Source organism: Bubalus bubalis, chromosome X, assembly GCF_019923935.1.
Source record: "Bubalus bubalis isolate 160015118507 breed Murrah chromosome X, NDDB_SH_1, whole genome shotgun sequence".
Taxonomy (NCBI): Eukaryota; Metazoa; Chordata; class Mammalia; order Artiodactyla; family Bovidae; genus Bubalus; species Bubalus bubalis.
In genome coordinates, this window is record NC_059181.1 from 68,499,932 (window position 1) to 68,525,645 (window position 25,714).

A 25,714-nucleotide genomic window follows, 5' to 3' on the forward strand; every position below is an offset into this window, starting at 1 on the left:
AACCCGAGCCGTGTCCGCCCCTCGGCGCCAACCGGCTCCCGATCCCGCCTCCGGCTGGCCCGGCGGCACCGCCTCCTGCCTGTGGTCACGAAAGTTCCCAGCCGCTCGCTGCGTGCTGGACGTGACTGGCGGCAGCTGCACGTCCCACAATCGCGCTCGCTGACTGACAGCGCCTCGGTGCAATGGCAGCCAGCGGGCGCCTTCGGGCCGCGTTCTAGAGCGGCCACTGGGCGCCGAGAGCTGGGCGCGGCGGCCGGAAAGGGGCGGGGCGGGAGGAGTGGCGACCCGGCCCGCGAGGTGCTAGGCATTTTCCACGCGTTCGGACCCTGAGTCGGTCTCAGTCTCTGCCGCTGTCTCATCCCCTGGCCTCTCGCTGCAGCTGAATTGCCAAGATGTCGCTTTCTAACAAGCTGACTCTGGACAAGCTGGATGTGAAGGGGAAGCGGGTCGTCATGAGGTAATCCTTGGGGTTCTCCCGCAGCCTCTCCGGCCGGGGCAGACTTCTTTTCCTCCTGCCTCAAGTGACCTTTAGCCCTACTCTCGGCCCCAAGGGCTCTAGCCCAGTAGGGCGAGGCTGGCCACCATTGTGGCTGAGGTTTTGCCCGGGTTTAACGGTTTCTGACCTCATTTTCCCCAGCCCAGAAACTGAGCCGAATTTGCTCTTTGCTGGGGTGGATCCTTCCAGGGAGGGTCAGATTGCGGGGATCCATTTTGCCCTCTTTTCTTATTTCTGAAGGGCAGTTCCGTCGCCTCCAGTTCTCAGTTGGTGAGGTGGGACCTGATGCTTACTTAGCCTGCAGATCCCTAGGCCTCCAGTGAAGGGACCTTGAAAGGTCATTTGGATAGTTTTCCTTCCTCCACCACCCTAGACCACCCCAGACAAATGAGAAGCGGCCCACATTTCTAAGGTCCCTGCCCAAAGGGACATGTTTCCCAGAGGATGTTGATTTCGTTGTTCAGGAGCAGAATCCACTAAAGCGTTGAGGGTAGGAGGGTAGGAGGGTGAGGTAGGGTGGGGCGCACCGAAGGAGGCCCTGCAGAGCTTATGTAACAGGCCTCTGCCGCCATGTAGTGTCTTTGGACCACAGGCCTTGGGTTTTGCATCAGGATTGTGACACATACTGGGTAATGGTGGAGCAGGGTGTGGCTGCTCATTCTTGATGTTCTCTAACCGCACTCCCAGAAGTGGCTAGAGAAGCAGGATATTAGAATATTAGAAGTGGGGAAGGCTAGCCACCTGCCTTGGGATCTCTTACTCCAAACATGTGGATCCCTGGCCACATGGCTTCTCCCTTGTTTGCCAAAATTACTAGTATGATGTATGGAGTATTTACATTTCTCCTTTTTGTAACGTGTACATTCGTGCATGTCAGGAGCTAATTGCAGGAATTCAGTTAGGTATGTAACTGACTTGACTTTGATAGGATCCAAGGGTGGTGCTTTTGCCAGCATAAGGGCTTGACAGCATTGGGTAGTCTTGTCCTTTTAGGGAAGTGGTTGATTGATGGGCAGGCATGTGAATGATGTGATCCTTTCCCAATTTGGGCTGGTTCAAGAGAGGGCAACTTTTCTATATTAACGGTTCAGAAAGCAGTAGGGGAGCTCCCTTTACTTAAGGCTTAAACTAGGTAGGTGCTGTGAATTGGTGTACTTTATGGATGCCCTAAAAGTTAATGTAGCTCTCCCCTTCCCTCTAATTTCATTATGGCCACTATTAGTTTACAAGTGGCCTTTTCTGCTTTGCTTTGCAATAATCAGAAGAACCCAATAGCTTATGGTCATGAAAAACGCCTGGTGTCCCCTTTTGCTAAATCACCTAGTCCTTTGCAATCTGAACAGAGTAGGAATCACAGACATCCTAGTATTAGATAATGGCCCTGTCTATCCCTCAGATGCTTTTAAGAAAGATGGATAGAACTTATGAAAAACAGGACAAGTGGAAAGTGGCGTGCAGCTAGATCTTGGCTGCTAAGTCACTTCAGTCATGTCTGACTCTGTGCGACCCCATAGACGGCAGCCCACCAGGCTCCCCTGTCCCTGGGATTCTCCATGCAAGAACACTGGAGTGGGTTGCCATTTCCTTCTCCAATGCTTGAAAGTGAAAAGTGAAAGTGAACTCGCTCAGTCATATCCGACTCTTAGCGACCCCATGGACTGCATCAGACTCCTCCATCCTTGGGATTTTCCAGGCAAGAGTACTGGAGTGGGGTGCCATTGCCTTCTCCGATATCTTGGAGAACCTACAATTGCAGTCTGGGGCTTTATCTCCTCTCTTCCCAGGTTTGAGGAATTATCTGAGCTGGTTGAGAGTGAGACTGGAGGAGGTGCTTATCTTTTCTCCCTCTGGACCTAATTTGAAATATGTTTCTGCCGCAGGGCTCAAAGTTTCATTTAACACAGATTAACTGTAAGCCTTGAAATGATTAGCTAGTCCTGTTTTGCTGGTGGAAAATGACCTATCCAAGGTCACTGAACTAGCAAGTTGGTGGCAGAACCAGAACTAGAATTTGGGTCTCCTTGCCTACCAACCATATCCTCTAAATTCTTGGATGTAGTGAACAATGACAGGTTAAAATAGACCTTTTGTCGGCTGAAGGTTGCAGTCAATAATTTCCCCCTGTAATCTGGATAAATTCTACTTATCTGATTTGAGGACAGGAAGTTGCTTTTTTCCCAGATTATTAATGTAGCTCTTGAAAAGAGCTCTTGAACATTGTAGGATTGCTTTTTGCAAGAGTCTAGGTAGCCTTGCTCAAATTTCTTTTTGTTTTAATTGCCTTTATGTAGTGGTTGCTGGCAGTGTTCCGGAAGTGGAGCCTCCAGAGTAGTGGCTGCTTTACTAGCCTCCTTTCTTTGTCTTGCAAAAGGGAGCTGTGATGTTTAGGGCCCTGCTTTGAACTGCCAAGGGAAATTGACTGATTTGTTGAGGGAACTTCCTGATAGCCAGAAATCTCTGACTGGATAATTACCAGGTTGTACCTCAGTTTTTTAGGATTCCATTTGACTTTATAGACCTTGAGTAAATTTCCTGTTTCATTTTGCTGTGTCATTTCCTTTCTTCCTCTCATAGGTTGCCAGTCATACTCCTTTGCTGACTGGTGAAGCACTTCCCTTTTGCTTGCTCTCCCTCCTCCATTTTTTAAAAACCTCACAGTTTTTCTCTAACCTGTTGTAACTTGTTAAGCAACAGCTACAAGTTGGTGTAGTGGAAGAAGAAACAGGGAGGAAAAACAGTAGAGAAGAAAAAAAAGTCTCAGAGAGTCAGTTAGTTATTAGTCGCTCAGTTGTGTCTGACTCTTTGCGACCATGTGGTCTCCCACGAGGCTTCTCTGTCCATGGAATTCTCCAGGCAGGAATACTGGCGTGGGTTGCCATTTCCTGCTCCTGGGGATCTTCCTGGCCCAGGGATTGAACCTGGGTCTCCTGCATTGCAGGCAGATTTTTTACTGTCTGAACCACCAGGGAAGCCCTCTAAGAGAGCCATAATACCCCTATTTCCTGATCAGGGACAGTGAAGTAAGGGTGGGAATGGTTTCTTGGAGAGCTTTAAATGGAACTGGGCCTGGACTTCTGAGATTTCAGGTGATAGAGACTTGATATCCTTATTACAACTAAATTAATATTTTTAAGATTCATTCTGAAATAGTTATATGTTCACAGAACATTGCAAAGATAATATAGAGAGGTCCTGTGTTCACCCAGTTTCCTTCATTGGATACATCTTACATAATTACAGTACGATATCAAGAGTAGGAAGGAAGTTGACATTAGAATAAACCATATAGTTCTTTGCTGTTTTATAACATGTGTAGATTTGTGTAACTCCCACCACTATTCAAGATACAAAACTAATTTTCTTTGAGCAGCACCAAGATCTCCCTATGTGTCATCCTTTAGCATCTTGGCCCCTCTCCCTCCATTCCTAAACCCCTGGTAACTACTAATCTGTCCTGCATTTCTATAATTTTATTTCAATATGTTATATAAGTGGGATCACACATGGCATTTTTTCACCCAGCATAATGCCCTTGAGATTTATCCATATTGTTGTGTGTATCAGTCATTCATTCCTTGGATTGCTGAATAGTAGTCTATGGTATGGGCTTCCTGGGTAGCTGAGCTGGTAAAGAATCCACCTGCAATGCAAGAGACCCCAGGTCGATTCCTGGGAAGGTCCTCTGGAGAAGGGATAGGCTACCCACTCCAGTATTCTTGGGCTTCCCTGGTAGCTCAGACAGTAAAGAATCCGCCTGCAATGCCAGGGACCTGGGTTCAGTCCCTGGGTTGGGAAGATCCCCTGGAGGAGGGCATGGCAACCCATTCCAGTGTTCTTGCCTGGAGAATCCCATGGACAGAGGAGCCTGGCAGGCTGCAGTCCAGTGGGTCGCAAAGAGTCGGACATGACTGAAGAGACTTAGCACACATGCTTAACCTTTTGAGGAATTTCCAGACTGTTTTCCAAAGCAGCTGCATCATTTTACATTCCTACGGGCGTATGAGTGATCAATTTCTCTGCATCCTCACTAACGCTTGATGTCATTTTTTATTTCATCCACTATGATATGAGTGGTGTGTAGTGATATCTGACTTTGTTCCTGAGGCTGAGCTCAGGATTAAGAGAAATAGAAAAGGAAAGGGTGCAGATTTTACACAGGACAAGTGAAATGTGTAGGCCAGAGCAGTTTCTGTGGTGGAGTCCTCAGAGAGGAGATGTAAAAAGCAGAGCTGTTGTTAACAGTCTAGGAGATGATGGGGGAAGGTAATCCACAAGCAACGAGAAGAAAGTATAAGTCCTTTTCTCATCAGTAAGCTATGCCATGGCAGCATGGATAGATGAGATAGATTCTTGAGTGTTTCTAGAGAATTTCTTCTGTGTCATGGCTCTGGGATAGGGAGCAGCACTGAAGGGGTGGCTTGTGCTCAGCCCCTTGCTGTTAACCCTTTTGAATGTGGGCCTTCTTGGAGGCTGCAGAGGGTGGGGGAAAATGATACATGATAATGAGATACTCTATCCTCTTTGGAATGCTCTGAGCCTTGCTTAGGATATTTAAAGAAGATGCTTAGAATCAGAATCAAGTAGCCTGAAGTTAAGTAGACTGTTTCTTTTTTCAGACGCATACTGCTTTTATTTTTCAAGATTTTAAATAAAGTATTTGAATATAGAATTAATCCTTCAACTCATCTTTGGAAAGGTTGTTCTTCAGTGAAGTAGCGTACAGGCCTAGGAGACATAGGAAATTGGTGGTCTTCTTAGTTGGTTTAGGATTTTGTAATTGTCTGCCAAGCCTCAGCCTAAGAGAGGAAGGACTAGTGATGGAGCTTTATGGTCAGATACAGCAACAAGTCTTTTTGAATCAGTCACACCTTCACTGTTGTCCTTTGGTGCGTGCTGCTAGCTGTTTTTAGTAATGGTTGATGTGCCTTTTAGATCACAGAATCATGTTTTGGAGAAGTCCTCACATGAATAATAATAGTTACCACTTTTATGGCACTGTTTATCAGTTACTCTCCTAAGCACTTTGCAGATCGCTAACTCATTTAATTCTCACAATAACTGTGAAGTAGATACTATCATCTCCATTCTATAGATGAAAAAGAAATCAACTTAAAAAGGATCTTGGCAAGTGAAACCTTACAGATAGCTAGCCACCACACATCATTGCTTTCTAGGGGATTGAGGTTCCAGTCTGTCTGGAAGAAGGGGGAAGGAATGACAAGTTCTTAAAAATGATAAAGCATCAAGAAGTTGCATAAGAAAGGAAACTGCTATATTTTTTCCCCCTGCCCTGGCCGTGCCCTGTGGCTTTTGGGATTTTAGTTCCCCAACCAGGGATTGAACCTGGACCCTTGGCAGTGGAAGCGCTGAGTCTTAACCACTGGACTGCCAGGGAATTCCCTGCCTGTGCAGTCTTGATCACTTCTCTTCTGATTGTCTGTTTGTTAGGTGGGCAGGGTCACATGTTCCATCCTCTCAGGTTTTTTTTTTAAATTAAGTTTTTTTAAAAATTGAAGTATAGTTGATTTACAATATTGTGTTAGTTTCAGGTGTACAGAAAAATGTCCTATCAGGCTTTTAGAAAGAAGCTATCTTGTGGTTATTGACTGTTTTGCTTGAAGGATACTGTGTGAACTTAGTCTTGGACACTGGGTTTCTTGCTGGTCCTGAGGTCCCAGACTTCGTCCAAAACGAATGATACTCTCTTGGTGTGTTTTATTTTTCCAGTTTTTTTTTCTTTTGAGAAATGTTTGCTTCATTAGGACCCAGAGATAATACCAGGGAAATCAGAATCCAGATGTGTTCTTTATAACCTTACCCTTCAGGCTGCCACCATTATTAGATAGTAGCATGCTGGGCCCACATAGAAATCTTTTTAGATGGAACTAGTTTCAGCTTCCCAGGTCTTCAGGGCTTGTTCCTGTGATTTTTTAAAATTTTCCTCTTAAAAAGTGTGAGATACATACCTAAAAGGGTACAAATCAAAAGCTCAAAGAATTATCACAGAAAGAACACATTTGTCACCAACATCAAGAAAGAGAACACTATTAGAACCCCTGAAGCTCCCTCTGGTGTCCTGTCTAAGTCACTACTCCCACTCTCTTCCACATGGCTAATCACTATCTTCTAATACTGCTGATTATTTTTAAGGTGACTTTTGAACTTCCACTTATTTAACTGGTTCACTAAAAGTACCTCTCATAATCTTTGAGGGAATGAGAATTTGATTGTGGCTCTGAACTTGACACTTTGTTTCTTTTTCAGAGTAGACTTCAATGTTCCTATGAAGAACAACCAGATAACAAACAACCAGAGGTAATGTCCCTGCTACACCCTGAGCTAGGTTTAAGATGTATGTGGATCTGAGTATATGTAATGAAATGGTTTTCCATTCTTATTGTAGAATTATGGCAACTTAAGCTGCATGATCTTGGCTTTCAACCAACCCACCATCTGGTTTGCTTTCTTATGACAATTTAGAAATTGAAAAAAAATCATTTTAAGAAGGTGATTTTTTTCCTCCTTTTTTTTTAATTTGAAGAATTTGAGGTTGTACATTTTTAAAGATTATTAAGGTTTAAGGTTACTTAGCTTTCCTGCAAAATGAAGAACTGTTCATGTAGTTTTACAAGCCCCTATTCTAACTGGCCCCCATAAAATCAGTTTTTGAGAATTTTGATTTAAGGGAAAAGACTTCGCAAGTAATACTTTCAGTTAGTTTAGGCTCTCCACATGTCTTGTTTAGGCTGTCCATGTCTTGGCTCCTAGATTCAGAAGCAGAAATTTTAAGTGATAGTATTGTTCTTGCTTTTGATTAGATTCTAAAAGATTTTTATTTTAAATGAAGGGTTTGAGCTGGAAAGGTATGTTCTAATGATCTAGGCCTGTGCTGTCTAGTAAAAATATAATAAAAGCCACATGTAATTTAAGATTTTCTAGTTGCCCCATTAAAAAGTAAACAAACAGATTAACTTAATTTTAATATATTTAATCCAGTAAGCTCCAAATAATCATTTTAGTATATAATCAATTAAAAATTAATGAAAGGAACATTTTAACTTTTTTGGTATTAAGTATTTGAGATCCAATACATATTTTACTCTTAGACAACATACCAGTCTGGCTAACCACATATCCAGTATTCAGGAGGTCCCTGTGGCTAATGGCTACCATATTGGACAGTGTAGGTATAGACCTAGAACATTTTTAGATATTGGCCCCAGAATAGAGCCTGGCATTCTGTCAAGCATATCCCTCCTGCACCATAGTGAAAGGTCTTTGTATAAGCCATCTCTGACCCTTCTTGGCTTTTTTATTATTTTCTGCAACATACATAAAAGATTAGAAATATGCCTATCAAGGTATTTTATGAGTAGAAAGCAGAGAAACAAGTCTGAGTAGATCTTCATTTTCAGAAATCCGTGGAGTTGATAAATAAAATGAAGCATTAGAAATAATAGAACTTGACTGTTAAGGGAAAGCACTGAAGATTAATTTGGTTTCATTGGGCAAATGTACCTGATGAAGGTTTCTTGTTTATTTGGTATAATTGAGTTTTTATATCTGCCAAATAGCATAAGATAGTTAGAAATATAACTTGGCTTTTTATTATTCCATTCTTTGCTGAAATGTCATCTTATTAGAGAGACCTTCCCTGGCTACCCTCTCTAAAATCCCCTCCACCACTATTCTCCAGTCGTTCTTGTCACTGTACCTTGCTTTATTTTCTCCATAGTTCTTATCACTTCTGTGAGAGCAGAAATTATTTTATTCACTGTTGTATTCTCAGAATCTGATATAGTAGCTGCTACAAAAGTAGCATTCAATAAATATTTGTTGAATAAATAAGTATTTTCTTTGTTATCAGGTTTAATTTCTTAAGTACTGCCATGAATGGAAAGTTAGTATTGGGTTTGTAACAAAAATTGAAGTGTTTAAAGAAGTTAAATAAGTTTTTGGTTAAACTATAATTTAGTAAATGCAATGTGTTATGTAAACCACATTTTATATAATGTATTTATTTTATCCTACATAAAAAGTGACTTAGGATTTTGTAATGGGTACTGAAAAGTAACGTTTTTTCAGTTTTCCCAAAATTTTTTTTAATGGTTTCAAAATTTGAGAATTTTATATTTCTTCCAAAGTCAAACACTTAGGGTGTTTCAGAGGTCCCTAAAAGCACCCACATGTTTGGTGATTCACTAGAAGGATTCACTGCTAAAGTTTATTAAAGTGAAAGGATTCACTGCTAAAATTTATTAAAGTGAAAGGATGCATGACAGAATCAGCAAGCAGAAAGGACACAGGCAGAATCTGGAGAAATCCATGCTTAGGTTTCCCTGCTCTCTCCCTCTCATGACACCAAGTGTGGTCCTTTCTCCAGCAGTGAAAATGCAGTAATTGTGTGTGATATCTCTGCCCAGAAAAGCCCTTCAGAGACTCAACTCCCAAGATTTTTACTGGGAGCTGATCACATAGGTACTCTCTGTCCAGCAGCTACCAAAATTCCTTACTCCTGGAGGGAAGCAAGTGTTGAATATAAACCTGTTTGTACAGACGATCTAGGAACTGTGAACAGCCTTTGTCAGAGAACTGAAGGACCAGCTCAAAAGCCAAGTTCCCAGACACCAGCCAAGGGCCAACCTTGCAAGGAGGTCCTTCTGAAGACAGCAGTTTCAGTCCTGCTATATTAATTTTTTTTCTGCACAAGGTACAAAACATGATGAAATTGTATAACCCTAGGTAGAGGGTTGACATCCTATTAACTTCTTCCCCTACACATGAACCTGAGGACTATCACTGAGTTGCTGACAGATTTGAAGGAATTTGGAGAAGAAAGGCTTTATGTTTTATGAGGCCATGAATAAAATAGTTCTCACTAATTCTTAGGAGTAGCCTTATTCTACTTGCTGTCTCTTCTTGGTTGCAGGATCAAGGCTGCTGTTCCAAGCATCAAATACTGCTTGGACAGTGGAGCCAAGTCAGTTGTTCTTATGAGCCACCTGGGCCGGCCTGATGGTGTCCCCATGCCTGATAAGTACTCCTTGCAGCCAGTTGCTGTAGAACTCAAATCTCTGCTGGGCAAGTATGTTTCAGGCTCTTGTCAACTCTGTGACAGGAAATGTTGTCAAGTATGTTGTTGCTGATTCTTAACATTCAGACTGTTCAAGTGTTTCTGTGTCATAATCTCTCCAGGGATGTTTTGTTCTTGAAGGACTGTGTGGGCCCAGAAGTGGAGAAGGCTTGTGCTGACCCAGCTGCTGGGTCTGTCATCCTGCTGGAGAACCTTCGTTTTCATGTGGAGGAAGAAGGGAAGGGAAAAGATGCTTCTGGGAACAAGGTAGGTCCTGTGATTTCGACATTAGTAGGGGTGAGGAGGGCTGAGTATATGAGACTGTGATTGAAGAATAGAAGAAGCTCATGTTTATTTTGACACCTTTTTATTGAAATACATATATAAATGCACAGCCTCATGAATTATCACAAAGTAAGCACACCTGTGTAACCACCACCGAGGTCAGAGAATAAGATATTGCCAGCCCTGGAAGCCCTCCTCATCATGCTCAAGTGGTTTTTGAAATACCTTGGAAAGATGTGAACACCATTTGGGTGTAAGGGTATTTGGTGAACATGCTGCTTCTAATTGTCCCTTCGTTACACACCTGGCCTTTGATGTATGAAGATGTATTTTTCTAATAGTATGTGATAATATCCTATCAGAGTGTAGGCTATCGTTCCCAAGGACTGAGAGCAGACATTTACAGGTGGTTGTGGGGAGTGAGTATTCATGATATACCAGCTGTTCTTCCAGCAGAGCCAGTTTTAGATTTTTTTTGTCAGGGCTAGAACAGTTTTTATAAGCAGCAGGCCCTAGTGTATTATGGAAGAATAATCTGTATTCTTATTTAGAAGGGGAATTAACTTAAAGCTTGAACTTATTACTTTTAAGACAGTAAATTAAATTTGATATCATTGGGGTTTTCTTATAAAAGAATCATGTGACCAGAAAAAGTACTTTTGTAAGTCAAGTGGAAAGGGACTATTTGAAACATTTGATTGAGTTAGGTAGATAATGGTCATGATGATATTACCTTGGGTTTAAGGCACTTTTCTTAAGTGTAAAGGATCTTTCTTTGAATTTCTTAAGATAAAGAATGACAGGTACCTTCATATTTAAAAAAAAAAAAACCTAGGTCTCAGAAAGGCAGTTATTTGACTAAAGTTAGGAGTAGTAGTACTGTTGCTAGGCTTTATATGTAGCTCAGTCCATCAATAAGCAAACTTTATATAAAGAGTCAGACAACAAATATTGTAGGCTTTGTGGGTCATACGGTCAGTCACAACCTTATATGGTTTCTATTGGAACTAGTCAACTCTGCCATTGTTGTACAAAAGCAACCATAGGGGAAAAAACCAAAAAAATTTTAAAAGGCAACCATAGATACCCACAACATAGATTACCGTGACCTGACAACCAGGATTTAAATATTAAATGATAGAGCATGATAGAGCTGGCTCTTTTGAGGATGATTTCGAATTTGTAGAAATTCCTATTTGTAGAAAGGAAGCTGGGCTTCTCATGTGGCTCATTGGTAAAGAACCCACCAGCCAATGCAGGAGCCTTGGGTTTGATCCCTGGGTGGGGAAGATCCCCTGGAGGAGGGCATGGCAACCTACTCCAGTATTCTTGCCTGGGAAATCCCATGAACAGAGGTGCCTGGTGGGCTACAGTCCATAGGGTCGCAAAGAATTGGATACAACTGGGCATGCATGCTACTGGAGATCAGTGGAGAAGTAACTCCAGAAATAACTGCCTTCCTGAGACCTAGGTTTTTTTTTTTTTTTAAAAATATGAAGGTACCTGTCATTCCTTATCTTAAGAAATAAGAAGGGAATCAGAAAGCACCCTTTATACTTTCCAATCTTAATGTCTTTAGTATCTTGGGGAACAAGATGCTCTGAGGCTAGCATCTCAATCTCCTGTTGCGCTTCTGACATTTCTTAAGGTCATCAGAGTGCCTGCTTTCAAGCAGTTTCTTTTCTTAGCACTGCAGGCTCAGGTCTTGCCTTATCTTGCCTTTGGCATGGTCTTGCTACGGTAGTAGGAGTTAAATGCTGACCTAAAATCTGGTGCCCTTTTAGACTGAAACTCAAGCTGTTCAACTCTTGGGCTTAGAAATGGCAGGAGGCAAGTTGAGGCAAAACGTTATATACAGTAAGTGATGAACCAACTGTGCTAGTCTATGTCTTTGTGGGCAGTTTACTTTACATTTAGTGTTCAGTGGCTTTTCATGCTTGAAATTTTTGGAGCCAGCCATAAGTTCAAAGTGAATAAAAAACGAAGTGAGGCATGAACTTTTTCCTTTATGCAGGGTACCTGCATTATCTTTTAGGAGCATTCTCTTCCTTCTGGTTCCTGGCAGATAAAAAATGAGAAGTAGGTTCTGATTATTACTAATTTTTACAATACCTTTTTCATAGATAGCTTTTAATTTGTGTCATTTTCCCATGAACAGTTCTTAGAGAAGTTATCTTCCCTTTTTAATAGATGGGAAAGGATAGAGAAAAACTTGACAAAGGTTACACGGTAAATTAGCATCAGACGTGGGCCTAGACCCCAGGTCTCCTGCCATTTGGGCAGTGTTTTCATGACTACACATCTTGCAGTCACCGGTGGCAGATAATATTCCATTTTAAAGAGATTCTGGGGGCTCTACACTTTAGTTTTAGCATTAGTGCCCCTGTATTCTTTCGGCCACTAGAGGAAAGCCCATTCTTTGTGACAGCCTCCTTCACTTCAATATATAGGAGAAGGGGAGCGGACAGTGACTAAACATCTGCTTTGATACTTCTCTGCCATAATCCCCCTCATCTGGCTTTCTATGCATCTTTGCTTTGTTTCTTACTGGAGACTCATTGTTTATCCTGCTGTCCTGCTTTCTTTCCCCTATGAAAAGGGTAGTATCCGTGGATAGTGAGCTGACATTCAAAGCCATATGTTTTACATCAACTTTCTGTCCTCTATCTTTTTTGTAGAAGTGTATTGTTTTCTCAGATGCCTAACTTCCAGGGAAAGCTATATGAATCAAAAGGAGGTTTCCATCTGCCTTCTCTGTCCCAGCTTGTCCTTGTTGCTTTCATGAGAAATATGTATGAGTCTTGGCAGCTAGCAGCTTGACACAAGTATAATCCTAAATTTTACAAGGAGAATATGTTAAAATGAAGCAATGAGTCAAGGAGAGAGAAGGATAATTTGTATTTTGTCCTAGGAGCTGGAGAGAGACCAGTAGGATGTGATTAGAGGTTAAGCTGTGATTTAGGAATCTTAGGCTTGCAATTTGAGGTAAGGCAAAGGAGAGCAGAAACATACAGAAATGAGCAAAAGATCTGGAATATTTGGAAGAAAGAACAGATCCTGTTGCTAGTTTTAAAAATTACTATCCTGCCAACTCAGGGTCTTTAGATATGTTGAAGAGGACTCTTGGTATGAAATGCTTTTAAGGTTTCTTTGGAATCATCAATATCTTCCTTTTTTGTTTTTCTCTTCAGATTAAAGCTGAGCCAACCAAAATAGAAGCCTTCCGAGCTTCACTTTCTAAACTAGGGGATGTTTATGTCAATGATGCTTTTGGCACTGCTCACCGAGCCCACAGGTACTAAAAGTTTTTTGTTCATTGTCAAACTGAGAGCATTATTTCTCTGTTTACTTAAGCAGCCAAAGCTCTGGAATGGTTTTGGAAATTTCTGTGTTGTATTGTGATATTTTTGGATTCTATTTCTAATTGGAGCTACAAATAAAACTGTGGTTCTTGTTGAGTATCCCTGATCTAAAGATGAAATAAAAGTAAAAAATGTTGAGGATTGTGGAACTTTTTGTCGAGCTTTAGGAAGATGTTGTTCTGTCTTACTTCGGATATTTCATAGAGAGCTCTCCCTTTGTGATTGCTGTGGGAGCAGAGTCTTAGGCCATCAGTAGGAAGCAAACTGAGGAATCCTTCCCTGTTGTCATCACCTGGCTGATAATTTATTGTGGTTAAACCCTTGGCCTGAAGACTATTAATTGGGTACCTTAAATTCTACTTAAGGTAGTTGCTTTTCACTTGTTCTCCTTTATCCTGCATTATTAGCCAAAAACCCTATCTTGTACTTAAGTGTTTTGTTGTAGTTTGGGGATGAAAACCATGGTGTCCTGGTGTCTCAAAAGTGAAAGTATTTCAGTGATAAGGAGAAGGCCTTTAGAATTGGGAGAATTGCTAAGGATTGACTAAAATTTGAATGTCTCTGTTCCTTTCTAGCTCCATGGTAGGAGTAAATCTGCCAAAGAAGGCTGGAGGTTTTTTGATGAAGAAGGAGCTGAACTACTTTGCCAAGGCCTTGGAGAGCCCTGAGCGACCGTTCCTGGCCATCCTGGGCGGGTACAGAGAACTCTTCAAGATCATGCTTTAAGTAGTGTTTTATACCTGGTTCAGTTCAGTTCAGTTTAGTCGCTCAGTTGTGTCCTACTCTTTGCAACCCCATGGAATGCAGCACACCAGGCCTCCCTGTCCATTGCCAACTCCTGGAGTCTACTCATGTCCATTGAGTTGGTGATGCTAACCAACCATCTCATCCTTTGTTGTCCCCTTGTCCGCCTGTCGTCAGTCTTTCCTAGCATCAGGGTCTTTTCAAATGAGTCAGCTTTTCGCATCAGGTGGCCAAAGTATTGGAGTTTCAGCTTCAACATCAGTCCTTCCAATGAACACCCAGGACTGATCTCCTTTAGGAAGGACTGGTTGGATCTCCTCGCATTCCAAGGGACTCTCAGGAGTCTTCTCCAACATCACAGTTCAAAAGCATCAATTCTTCAGTGCTCAGCTTTCTTTACAGTCCAACACTCACAACCATACATGACTACTGGAAAAACCATAGCCTTGACTAGACAGACCTTTGTTGAAGTGATCTCGAGTCTTTCCCATTCTATTATTTTCCTCTATTTTCTTTGCACTGATCCCTGAGGAAGGCTTCTTATCTCTCCTTGATGTTCTTTGGAACTCTGCATTCAAATGGGTATATCTTTCCTTTTCTCCTTTTCTTTTCACTTCTCTTCTTTTCACAGCTACTTGTAAGGCCTCCTCAGATAGCCATTTTGCTTTTTTGCATTTCTTTTTTTATTGGGAATGGTCTTGCTCTCTGTCTCCTGTACAATGACACGAACCTCCGTCCATAGTTCATCAGGCATTCTATCAAACCTAGTCCCTTAAATCTATTTCTCACTTCCAGTGTATAATCATAAGGGATTTGATTTAGGTCATACCTGAATGGTCTAGTGGTTTTCCCCATTTTCTTCAATATCTGAGCCTACCTGCTAGTAGGCCATAACTTGGGCTTCCTTGATGGCTCAGTGGTAAAGAATCTGCCTGCAATACAGGAGCTGCAGGAGATGTGGGTTCAATCCCTGGGTCAGGAAGATCCCCTGGAGGACAGAATGGCTTACCCACTCCAGTATTCTTTCTTGGGCAAACCCATGGACAGAGGAGCCTGGCGGGCTACAGTCCATAGGGTCACAAAGTGTCAGACATAACTGAAGTGACTGAGCACAAGCATGAGGCTATAAATTGGGTGGTTTATTGTTATTAGCACAATCAAACTGGGTGACTGAGGAAAATTTAATAAAGGGAGTATCTGCAAAGGTGTGGGTGGGGTTTAGGGAAACACAAAAGGGACTATACAGTCATCTGAGGAAACCATCATCACCACCCTTAGACCTGAAGGGCAAAAGGGAAGTGATGGTTACCAGAATCCAGAGAGGGTAGTTGTGTGGAGATGGACCTCTGATAAGAACTGTATAGCCTTTGGTCAAGGGATGGAGGATAGTCATCTAGCAGGGAAGGAGCCAGGGAAATAGATACTCTGATCTCATTTTAATTTCCTATTGATGTATCCCCTCTTACCCACAATGGGCTGCAACCCAGCTGGACGTCAGAGGGCAGAGGACCTCCTTGATGCAGTCTATGCAGGTCAGCCTCCTGGGACAGAGAACAGGGCTAGAAAGGATAGAAGATGGTTCTGGGGAGAAGAATTGGAAAGATCCACTATTGCCTACTAATGCTCATCTAACAATTTTTGAAGCACTTGAGCCTTTCAGATATGAAAACCTCCTTATATGTGTTGAATATATTATTTGGAACTCATTTTTTCAGATCCCATACCTTTTTATATTTTCTCCTATGGGGAAAAGTACTCTGAATAGTGATATGCTACTGGCTTAGTTAAAAGTAGAAATTTCAGTAGTGTAGGTCAAGAGACTAGGAGGATGCATTTTAGGTGATAAAGTAGGGACAGAGACCTGGGACTTCCTGGATAAGATCTTGTCACTTGGCACGACTATCTAGATAGCAGCCTCTTTATGGCTAGATGCTCCTGACCCTTTTATGAGCAGGGTATTTTTTTTCCATGGGACTGAACACACTCAGCATTTCCCTATGAAAGCTGACTCTGGAGTTGGGTGTCAATTTCAGGTAGCATAGTTGCTCTCCAGGCTTCATGAGCCCAGTTTCAGGGTCCTAAAAATAGTTAAGGTAGGTACTTGAATCTGTGTCCTGGAAGCATTGCCACTCTTGTGCACTGGATTATAAAGGTCAGCCTCTGATCTTTGCTTCTCTGGAGACTAGGACTTGAGTTTTGTTCTCAGTCCTTCTCTAGACCTGGAATATGGGAGTGAGTGCTACCTAGTGCTTATGATTAGGTTTTGGACTCTGCCTAAAATTGCTATTTGGGGGAAGTTTACACGGAGGGTTTTTTTTGGCCACCTTTCTTGCAATGTAGTGTCCCTGAGAACATTAATAATATAGGGGAAGAATTTATATTTAATTAAAAAAAATTATTCTGTTGGGAATTCCCTAGTGGTCCAGTGGTTAGGACTCCTTGCTTTCACTGCCCAGATTCTACCCCTGGTAAGGGAACTAAGATTCCACAAGCCATGCAGTGTGGCCCAAAAAAGAAAAAAACCCAAAACATTGTTGTAGAAACATTCAAACATTATAGAAGTTGAAAGATTAGTATAATAAACTCACAGGTACCTATTACCCTGTTCTAATAATTACTGGCATTTTTGCCAATCCAGTTTCATCTGTCCTCTAATCCTTTTTTTGTCAGGAGTGTTTGAAAGCAAGCCTTAGATATCATATAATTTCATTTCTTATACTTCTGTGTACATCTCATAGCTTGAGATTTCTTTTAAAATAACCACCTGTTAAACCTAACAAAATTTAAGAGTGTTATTATTAATACTGTCATCCAATACCCAGTCTATATTCAGAAATTCTCCGTCATTTCAGAAATGCCTTTTACAGTCAGTTTGTTTGAATAAGGATCCAAATGAAGTCTATGCATTGTATTTGGTCGTTGCTGCTAAGTTGCTTCAGTCGTGTCCGACTCTGTGTGACCCCATAGATGGCAGCCCACCAGGCTCCCCCATCCCTGGGATTCTCCAGGCAAGAATACTGGAGTGGGTTGCCATTTCCTTCTCCAATGCATGAAAGGGAAAAGTGAAAGTGAAGTCGCTCAGTCGTGTCCGACTCTCAGCGATCCCATGGACTGCAGCCTACCTGGCTCCTCCATCCATGGGATTTTCCAGGCAAGAGTACTGGAGTGGGGTGCCATTGCCTTCTCCTATTTTTTTTAACCCTAACCCTAATTATTTTATAATAGTTTCCTCTTATTATTTTTCATTCCATTGATTTGTTGAAGAAACAGGGTATTTGATGTATAGAATATCCTATGTTCTTTAGATGTTGAGTCTCTTTTCATCATTTCTGTTTCCCTCTCACTCTGTGTGTATGTGTATGTTTTTGTATAAAGCAGTTAATCCATTTTTACCCTTGGTGGTGATCAGTCTTTACAAGTGAGAGATCAGTAGTCTCTTGCCATCCATTCTCCCACATCACTATTGTTTTGAACCTCCATTTCACAAATCCTAGCATAAGCCATCTTACAGAATAGATATCATCTTGTTTATTGAATGAAGAGGCAAATAAGCCCAAGGTGATTTGCTTATTTAAGTGGGATTTAGATATATATAGGGGGGCCTGCCCTGGTAGCTCAGAGGTTAAAGGGTCTGCCTGCAATGCCGGAGACCTGGGTTCAATCCCTGGGTCTGGAAGATCCCCTGGAAGGAAATGGCAACCCACTCCAGTATTCTTGCCTGGAGAATCCCACGGGGTTGCAAAGAGTCAGAAATGACTGAGCGACTTCACTTCACTTAGATATATAGGAATATTTGTGGAAAGCAAGTCATTACTTATGTGAAGGATTTTAAAGGTTGTGCTTCAAGTGAATTTGTTTTTCTTCTGTTTGCTGCTAAGTTGCTTCAGTCTTGTCCGACTCTGTGCGACCCCATAGATGGAAGCCCACCAGGCTCCCCTATCCCTGGGATTCTCCAGGCAAGAACACTGGAGTGGGTTGCCATTTCCTTCTCCAATGCATGAAAGTGAAAAGTGAAAGGAAAGTTGCTCAGTCATGTCTGACTCTTAGCAACCCCATGGACTACAGCCTACCAGGCTCCTCCATCCATGGGATTTTCCAGGCAAGAGTACTGGAGTGGGGTGCCATTGCCTTCTCCTTTCTTCTGTTTGCTGCTGCTAAGTCACTTCAGTCATGTCCAACCCTGCACAACCCCATAGACGGCAGCCCACCAGGCTCCCCCGTCCCTGGGATTCTTCAGGCAGGAACACTGGAGTGGGTTGCCATTTCCTTCTCCAATGCATGAAAGTGAAAAGTGAAAGTGAAGTTGCTCAGTCGTGTCCGACTCTTCACGACCCCATGGACTGCAGCCTACCAGGCTCCTCCATCCATGGGATTTTCCAGGCAAGAGTACTAGAGTGGGGTGCCATCGCCTTCTCCATTTCTTCTGTTTAGATATGTATATTTCTCTCACAGGGAGGTGAAAGGTACATCTGTGTTGATTATCTTATTTCCCTCTTCTAGAATATAAGCTCCAAGAGGGTAGGGATCTTTGCTTTTGCCCAGTGATGTTTATGTTTCTTTATTTTTTTTTATATTTTCTTCTTTTTTTTTAAATTTAATTTTATTTTTTAAACTTTACATAATTGTATTAGTTTTGCCAAATATCAAAATGAATCCGCCACAGGTATACATGTGTTCCCCATCCTGAACCCTCCTCCCTCCTCCCTCCCTATACCATCCCTCTGGGTCGTCCCAGTACACCAGCCCCAAGCATCCAGTATTGTGCATCGAACCTGGACTGGCAACTCGTTTCATACATGGTATTTTACATGTTTCAGTGCCATTCTCCCAAATCTTCCCACCCTCTCCCTCTCTCTCAGAGTCCATAAGACTGTTCTATACATCAGTGTCTCTTCTGCTGTCTCGTACACAGGGTTATTGTTACCATCTTTCTAAATTCCATATATATGCGTTAGTATACTGTATTGGTGTTTTTCTTTCTGGCTTATTTCACTCTGTATAATAGGCTCCAGTTTCATCCACCTCATTAGCACTGATTCAAATGTATTCTTTTTAATGGCTGAGTAATACTCCATTGTGTATATGTACCACAGCTTTCTTATCCATTCATCTGCTGATGGACATCTAGGTTGCTTCCATGTCCTGGCTATTATAAACAGTGCTGCGATGAACACTGGGGTACACATGTCTCTTTCCCTTCTGGTTTCCTCAGTGTGTATGCCCAGCAGTGGGATTGCTGGATCATAAGGCAGTTCTATTTCCAGTTTTTTAAGGAATCTCCACACTGTTCTCCATAGTGGCTGTACTAGTTTGCATTCCCACCAACAGTGTAAGAGGGTTCCCTTTTCTCCACACCCTCTCCAGCATTTATTACTTGTAGACTTTTGGATCGCAGCCATTCTGACTGGTGTGAAATGGTACCTCATAGTGGTTTTGATTTGCATTTCTCTGATAATGAGTGATGTTGAGCATCTTTTCATGTGTTTGTTAGCCATCTGTATGTCTTCTTTGGAGAAATGTCTATTTAGTTCTTTGGCCCATTTTTTGATTGGGTCATTTATTTTTCTGGAGTTGAGCTGTAGGAGTTGCTTGTATATTCTCGAGATTAGTTGTTTGTCAGTTGCTTCATTTGCTATTATCTTCTCCCATTCTGAAGGCTGTCTTTTCACCTTGCTAATAGTTTCCTTTGATGTGCAGAAGCTTTTAAGGTTAATTAGGTCCCATTTGTTTATTTTTGCTTTTATTTCCAATATTCTGGGAGGTGGGTCATAGAGGATCCTGCTGTGATGTATGTCAGAGAGTGTTTTGCCTATGTTCTCCTCTAGGAGTTTTATAGTTTCTGGTCTTACGTTGAGATCTTTAATCCATTTTGAGTTTATTTTTGTGTATGGTGTTAGAAAGTGTTCTAGTTTCATTCTTTTACAAGTGGTTGACCAGTTTTCCTAGCACCACTTGTTAAAGAGATTGTCTTTAATCCATTGTATATTCTTGCCTCCTTTGTCAAAGATAAGGTGTCCATATGTGCGTGGATTAATCTCTGGGCTTTCTATTTTGTTCCATTGATCTATATTTCTGTCTTTGTGCCAGTACCATACTGTCTTGATGACTGTGGCTTTGTAGTAGAGCCTGAAGTCAGGTAGGTTGATTCCTCCAGTTCCATTCTTCTTTCTCAAGATAGCTTTGGCTATTCGAGGTTTTTTGTATTTCCATACAAATTGTGAAATTATTTGTTCTAGCTCTGTGAAGAATGCTGTTGGTAGCTTGATAGGGATTGCATTGAATCTATAGATTGCTTTGGGCAGTATACTCATTTTCACTATATTGATTCTTCCAATCCATGAACATGGTATATTTCTCCATCTGTTAGTGTCCTCTTTGATTTCTTTCACCAGTGTTTTATAGTTTTCTATATATAGGTCTTTAGTTTCTTTAGGTAGATATATTCCTAAGTATTTTATTCTTTCCGTTGCAATGGTGAATGGAATTCTTTCCTTAATTTCTCTTTCTGTTTTCTCATTATTAGTGTATAAGAATGCAAGTGATTTCTGTGTGTTGATTTTATATCCTGCAACTTTACTATAGTCATTGATTAGTTCTAGTAATTTTCTGGTGGAGTCTTTAGGGTTTTCTATGTAGAAGATCATGTCATCTGCAAACAGTGAGAGCTTTACTTCTTCTTTTCCAATTTGGATTCCTTTTATTTCTTTTTCTGCTCTGATTGCCTGTGGCCAAAACTTCCAAAACTATGTTGAATAGTAGTGGTGAAAGGGGACACCCTTGTCTTGTTCCTGACTTTAGAGGAAATGCTTTCAATTTTTCACCATTGAGGATAATGTTTGCTGTGGGTTTGTCATATATAGCTTTTATTATGTTGAGGTATGTTCCTTCTATTCCTGCTTTCTGGAGAGTTTTTATCATAAATGGATGTTGAATTTTGTCAAAGGCTTTCTCTGCATCTATTGAGATAATCATATGGTTTTTATTTTTCAATTTGTTAATGTGGTGTATTACATTGATTGATTTGCAGATATTGAAGAATCCTTGCATCCCTGGGATAAAGCCCACTTGGTCATGGTGTATGATCTTTTTAATGTGTTGTTGGATTCTGATTGCTAGAATTTTGTTAAGGATTTTTGCATCTGTGTTCATCAGTGATATTGGCCTGTAGTTTTCTTTTTTTGTGGGATCTTTGTCAGGTTTTGGTATTAGGGTGATGGTGGCCTCATAGAATGAGTTTGGAAGTTTACCATCCTCTGCAATTTTCTGGAAGAGTTTGAGCAGGATAGGTGTTAGCTCTTCTCTAAATTTTTGGTAGAATTCAGCTGTGAAACTGTCTGGACCTGGGCTTTTGTTTGCTGGAACATTTTTGATTACAGTTTCAATTTCCGTGCTTGTGATGGGTCTGTTAAGATTTTCTATTTCTTCCTGGCCGAGTTTTGGAAAGTTGTACTTTTCTAAGAATTTGTCCATTTCTTCCCTGTTGTCCATTTTATTGGCATATAATTGTTGATAGTAGTCTCTTATGATCCTTTGTATTTCTGTGTTGTCTGTTGTGATCTCTCCATTTTCATTTCTAATTTTATTGATTTGATTTTTCTCCCTTTGTTTCTTGATGAGTCTGGCTAATGGTTTGTCAATTTTATTTATCCTTTCAAAAACCAGCTTTTGGTTTTGTTGATTTTGCTATGATCTCTTTTGTTTCTTTTGCATTTATTTCTGCTCTAAGTTTTAAGATTTCTTTCCTTCTACTAACCCTGGGGTTCTTCATTTCTTCCTTTTCTAGTTGCTTTAGGTGTAGAGTTAGGTTATTTATTTGACTTTTTTCTTGTTTCTTGAGGTGTGCCTGTATTGCTATGAACTTTCCCCTTTGGACTGCTTTTACCGTGTCCCACAGGTTTTGGGTTTTGTGTTTTCATTTTCATTCGTTTCTATGCAAATTTTGATTTCTTTTTTGATTTCTTCTGTGATTTGTTGGTTATTCAGCAGCGTGTTGTTCAGCCTCCATATGTTGGAATTTTTAATAGTTTTTCTCTTGTAATTGAGATCTAATCTTACTGCATTGTGGTCAGAAAAGATGCTTGGACTGATTTCTATTTTTTTGAATTTACCAAGGCTAGCTTAATGGCCCAGGATGTGATCTATCCTGGAGAAGGTTCCATGTGCGCTTGAGAAAAAGGTGAAATTCATTGTTTTGGGATGAAATGTCCTATAGATATCAATTAGGTCTAACTGGTCTATTGTATCATTTAAAGTTTGTGTTTCCTTGTTAATTTTCTGTTTAGTTGATCTATCCATAGGTGTGAGTGGGGTATTAAAGTCTCCCACTATTATTGTGTTATTGTTAATTTCTCCTTTCATACTTGTTAGCATTTGTCTTACATACTGCGGTGCTCCCGTGTTGGGTGCATATATATTTATAATTGTTATATCTTCTTCTTGGATTGATCCTTTGATCATTATGTAGTGACCATCTTTGTCTCTTTTCACAGTCTTTGTTTTAAAGTCTATTTTATCTGATATGAGTATTGCTACTCCTGCTTTCTTTTGGTCCCTATTTGCATGGAAAATCTTTTTCCAGCCCTTCACTTTCAGTCTGTATGTGTCCCCTGTTTTGAGGTGGGTCTCTTGTAGACAACATATGTAGGGGTCTTGTTTTTGTATCCATTCAGCCAGTCTTTGTCTTTTGGTTGGGGCATTCAACCCATTTACGTTTAAGGTAATTACTGATAAGTATGACCCTGTTGCCATTTACTTTATTGTTTTGGGTTCGAATTTATACACTGTTTTTGTGTTTCCTGTCTAGAGAATATCCTTTAGTATTTGTTGGAGAGCTGATTTGGTGGTGCAGAATTCTCTCAGCTTTTGCTTGTCTGAAAAGCTTTTGATTTCTCCTTCATACTTGAATGAGATCCTTGCTGGGTACACTAATCTGGGCTGTAGGTTATTTTCTTTCATCATTTTAAGTATGTCTTGCCATTCCCTCCTGGCTTGAAGAGTTTCTATTGAAAGATCAGCTGTTATCCTTATGGGTAATCCCTTGTGTGTTATTTGTTGTTTTTCCCTTGCTGCTTTTAATATTTGTTCTTTGTGTTTGATCTTTGTTAATTTGATTAATATGTGTCTTGGGGTGTTTCGCCTTGGGTTTATCCTGTTTGGGACTCTCTGGGTTTCTTGGACTTGGGTGATTATTTCCTTCCCCATATTAGGGAAGTTTTCAACTATTATCTCCTCAAGTATTTTCTCATGGTCTTTCTTTTTGTCTTCTTCTTCTGGGACCCCTATGATTCGAATGTTGTAGCGCTTAATATTGTCCTGGAGGTCTCTGAGATTGTCCTCATTTCTTTTAATTCGTTTTTCTTTTATCCTCTCTGATTCATTTATTTCTACCATTCTATCTTCTAATTCACTAATCCTATCTTCTGCCTCTGTTATTCTACTATTTGTTGCCTCCAGAGTGTTTTTAATTTCACTTATTGCATTATTCATTATATATTGACTCTTTTTATTTCTTCTAAGTCCTTGTTAAACCTTTCTTGCATCTTCTCAACCCTTGCCTACAGGCTATTTATCTGTGATTCCATTTTAATTTCAAGATTTTGGATCAATTTCACTATCATTATTCGGAATTCTTTATCAGGTAGATTCCCTATCTCTTCCTCTTTTGTTTGGTTTGGTGGGCATTTATCCTGTTCCCTTATCTGCTGGCTATTCCTCTGTCTCTTCATCTTGTTTAAATTGCTGAGTTTGGGGTGTCCTTTCTGTATTCTGGCAGTTTGTGGAGTTCTCTTTATTGTGGCATTTCCTCACTGTGTGTGGGTTTGTACAGGTGGCTTGTCACGGTTTCCTGGTTAGGGAAGCTTGTGTCGATGTTCTGGTGGATGGAGCTGTATTTCTTCTCTCTGGAGTGTAATGAAATGTCCAGTAATGAGTTATGAGATGTCTATGGTTTTGAGGTGACTTTGGGCAGCCTGTATCTTGAAGCTCAGGGCTGTGTTCCTTTGTTGCTGGAGAATTTGCTTGGTATGTCTTGCCCTGGAACTTGTTGGCCCTTGTGTGGTGCTTGGTTTCAGTGTCGATATGGAGGCGTTTGATGAGCTCCTGTCAATTAATGTTCCTTGGAGTCAGGAGTTCCCTGGAGTCAGGGTTTGGACTTAAGCCTCCTACTTCCAGTTATCGGTCTTATTTTTACAGTAGTTTCAAAACTTCTCCTTCTATACAGCACCATTGATAAAACATCTACGTTAAAGATGAAAAGTTTCTCTACTGTGAGGGTCACTCAGAGAGGTTCACAGCGTTACATGGAGAAGAGAAGTGGGAGGAGGGAGTTAGAGGTGACCCAAATGAGATGAGGTGGAATCAATAGTGGAGAGGGTGGGCTAGCTAGTAGTCACTTCCTTATGTGCACTCCACAACTGGACCGCTCAGAGATGTTCACGGAGTTATACAGAGAAGAGAAGAAGGAGGCAGGAGACAGAGGTGGCCAGAAGGATAAAAGGGGGAAATGAAAAGGAGGGAGACAGATCCAGCCAGTAATCAGTTCCCTAAGTGTTCTCCACCGTCTGGAACACACAGAAATTAACAGAGTTGGGTAGAGTAGAGAGGGGTTAGGGAGGAGATACAGGCGACCTGGTGGAGAAAAAGGAGAGTCCAAAGGGAGAGAGAGCAGTCAAGCCAGTAATCTCGTTCTGTAGTGAAAAATGGGTCCTGAAGATTGGGTTCTTAAAGGTACAAAATTGGTAACAAATACATAAATGCAAAAATTAAAAATCTAGAGTAGAGTTTGGAATTTCAAAAATGCGATGTTAATGAAAAGAAGAAGGAAAAGAAAGAGAGAAAAAACGAACAAAGAAAAACAAACAAGGTTGCGAAAATTATAAAGAAACTACAGGTACAAAATTGATAACTAATACCAAAAAGCAAAAATTAAAAATCTAGAGTAGAGTTTGGAATTTCAAAAATACATTGTTAAAAAAAAAGAAGAAGAAAAATAAAGAGAGAAAACAAACAAACCAACAAAAACAATGTTGCAAAAATTATAAAGAAAATACAGGTACAAAATTGATATCAAATGCCAAAAAGTATAAATTAAAAATCTTGAGTAGAGTTTGGAATTGCAGATGTATGATGCTATATAAAAGAAGAAGAGAAAGAAAGGGGAAAAAAGGAAAGAAAAAAAAAGTCACAGAAGTTATAAAAAAAAACTATATGTACAAAATTGATAACATATACCAAAAGGCTAAAATTAAAAATCTAGAGTAGAGTTTGGAATTTCAAAAATACGATGTTAAAGAAAAGAAGAAGGAAAAGAAAGAGAGAAAAAACGAACAAAGAAAAACAAACAAGGTCGCGAAAATTATAAAAAAACTACAGGTACAAAATTGATAACTAATACCAAAAAGCAAAAGTGAAAAATCTAGAGTAGAGTTTGGAATTTCAAAAATACAATGTTAAAAAAAGAAGAAGAAAAATAAGAGAGAAAACAAACAAACCAACAAAAACAATGTCGCAAAAATTATAAAGAAAATACAGGTACAAAATTGATATCAAATACCAAAAAGCATAAATTAAAAATCTTGAGTAGAGTTTGGAATTGCAGATATACGATGTTATACAAAAGAAGAAGAGAAAGAAACAGAGAAAAAAAAAAGTCACAGAAATTATGCAAAAAACTATATGTACAAAATTGATAACATATACCAAAAGGGTAAAATTAAAAATCTAGAGTAGAGTTTGGAATTTCAAAAATACAATGTT

The 25,714-nt window shown here is 40.4% G+C and overlaps 1 protein-coding gene across 1 annotated transcript in view; it reads left to right on the forward strand.

Annotated features, from left to right (window-relative positions):
• Nucleotides 1-283: 283 nt before the first annotated feature.
• The window catches only part of PGK1 (phosphoglycerate kinase 1), a 31,139-nt gene continuing 5,708 nt past the window's right edge, over nucleotides 284-25,714 (forward strand). Inside the window, exons 1-6 of the mRNA XM_006051528.3 lie at nucleotides 284-457; nucleotides 6,761-6,811; nucleotides 9,426-9,581; nucleotides 9,692-9,836; nucleotides 13,046-13,149; nucleotides 13,792-13,911. Coding sequence (XP_006051590.1) covers nucleotides 393-457; nucleotides 6,761-6,811; nucleotides 9,426-9,581; nucleotides 9,692-9,836; nucleotides 13,046-13,149; nucleotides 13,792-13,911 — 641 coding nt within the window. The 5' untranslated portion in view covers nucleotides 284-392. The remainder of the gene's footprint in view (nucleotides 458-6,760; nucleotides 6,812-9,425; nucleotides 9,582-9,691; nucleotides 9,837-13,045; nucleotides 13,150-13,791; nucleotides 13,912-25,714) is intronic.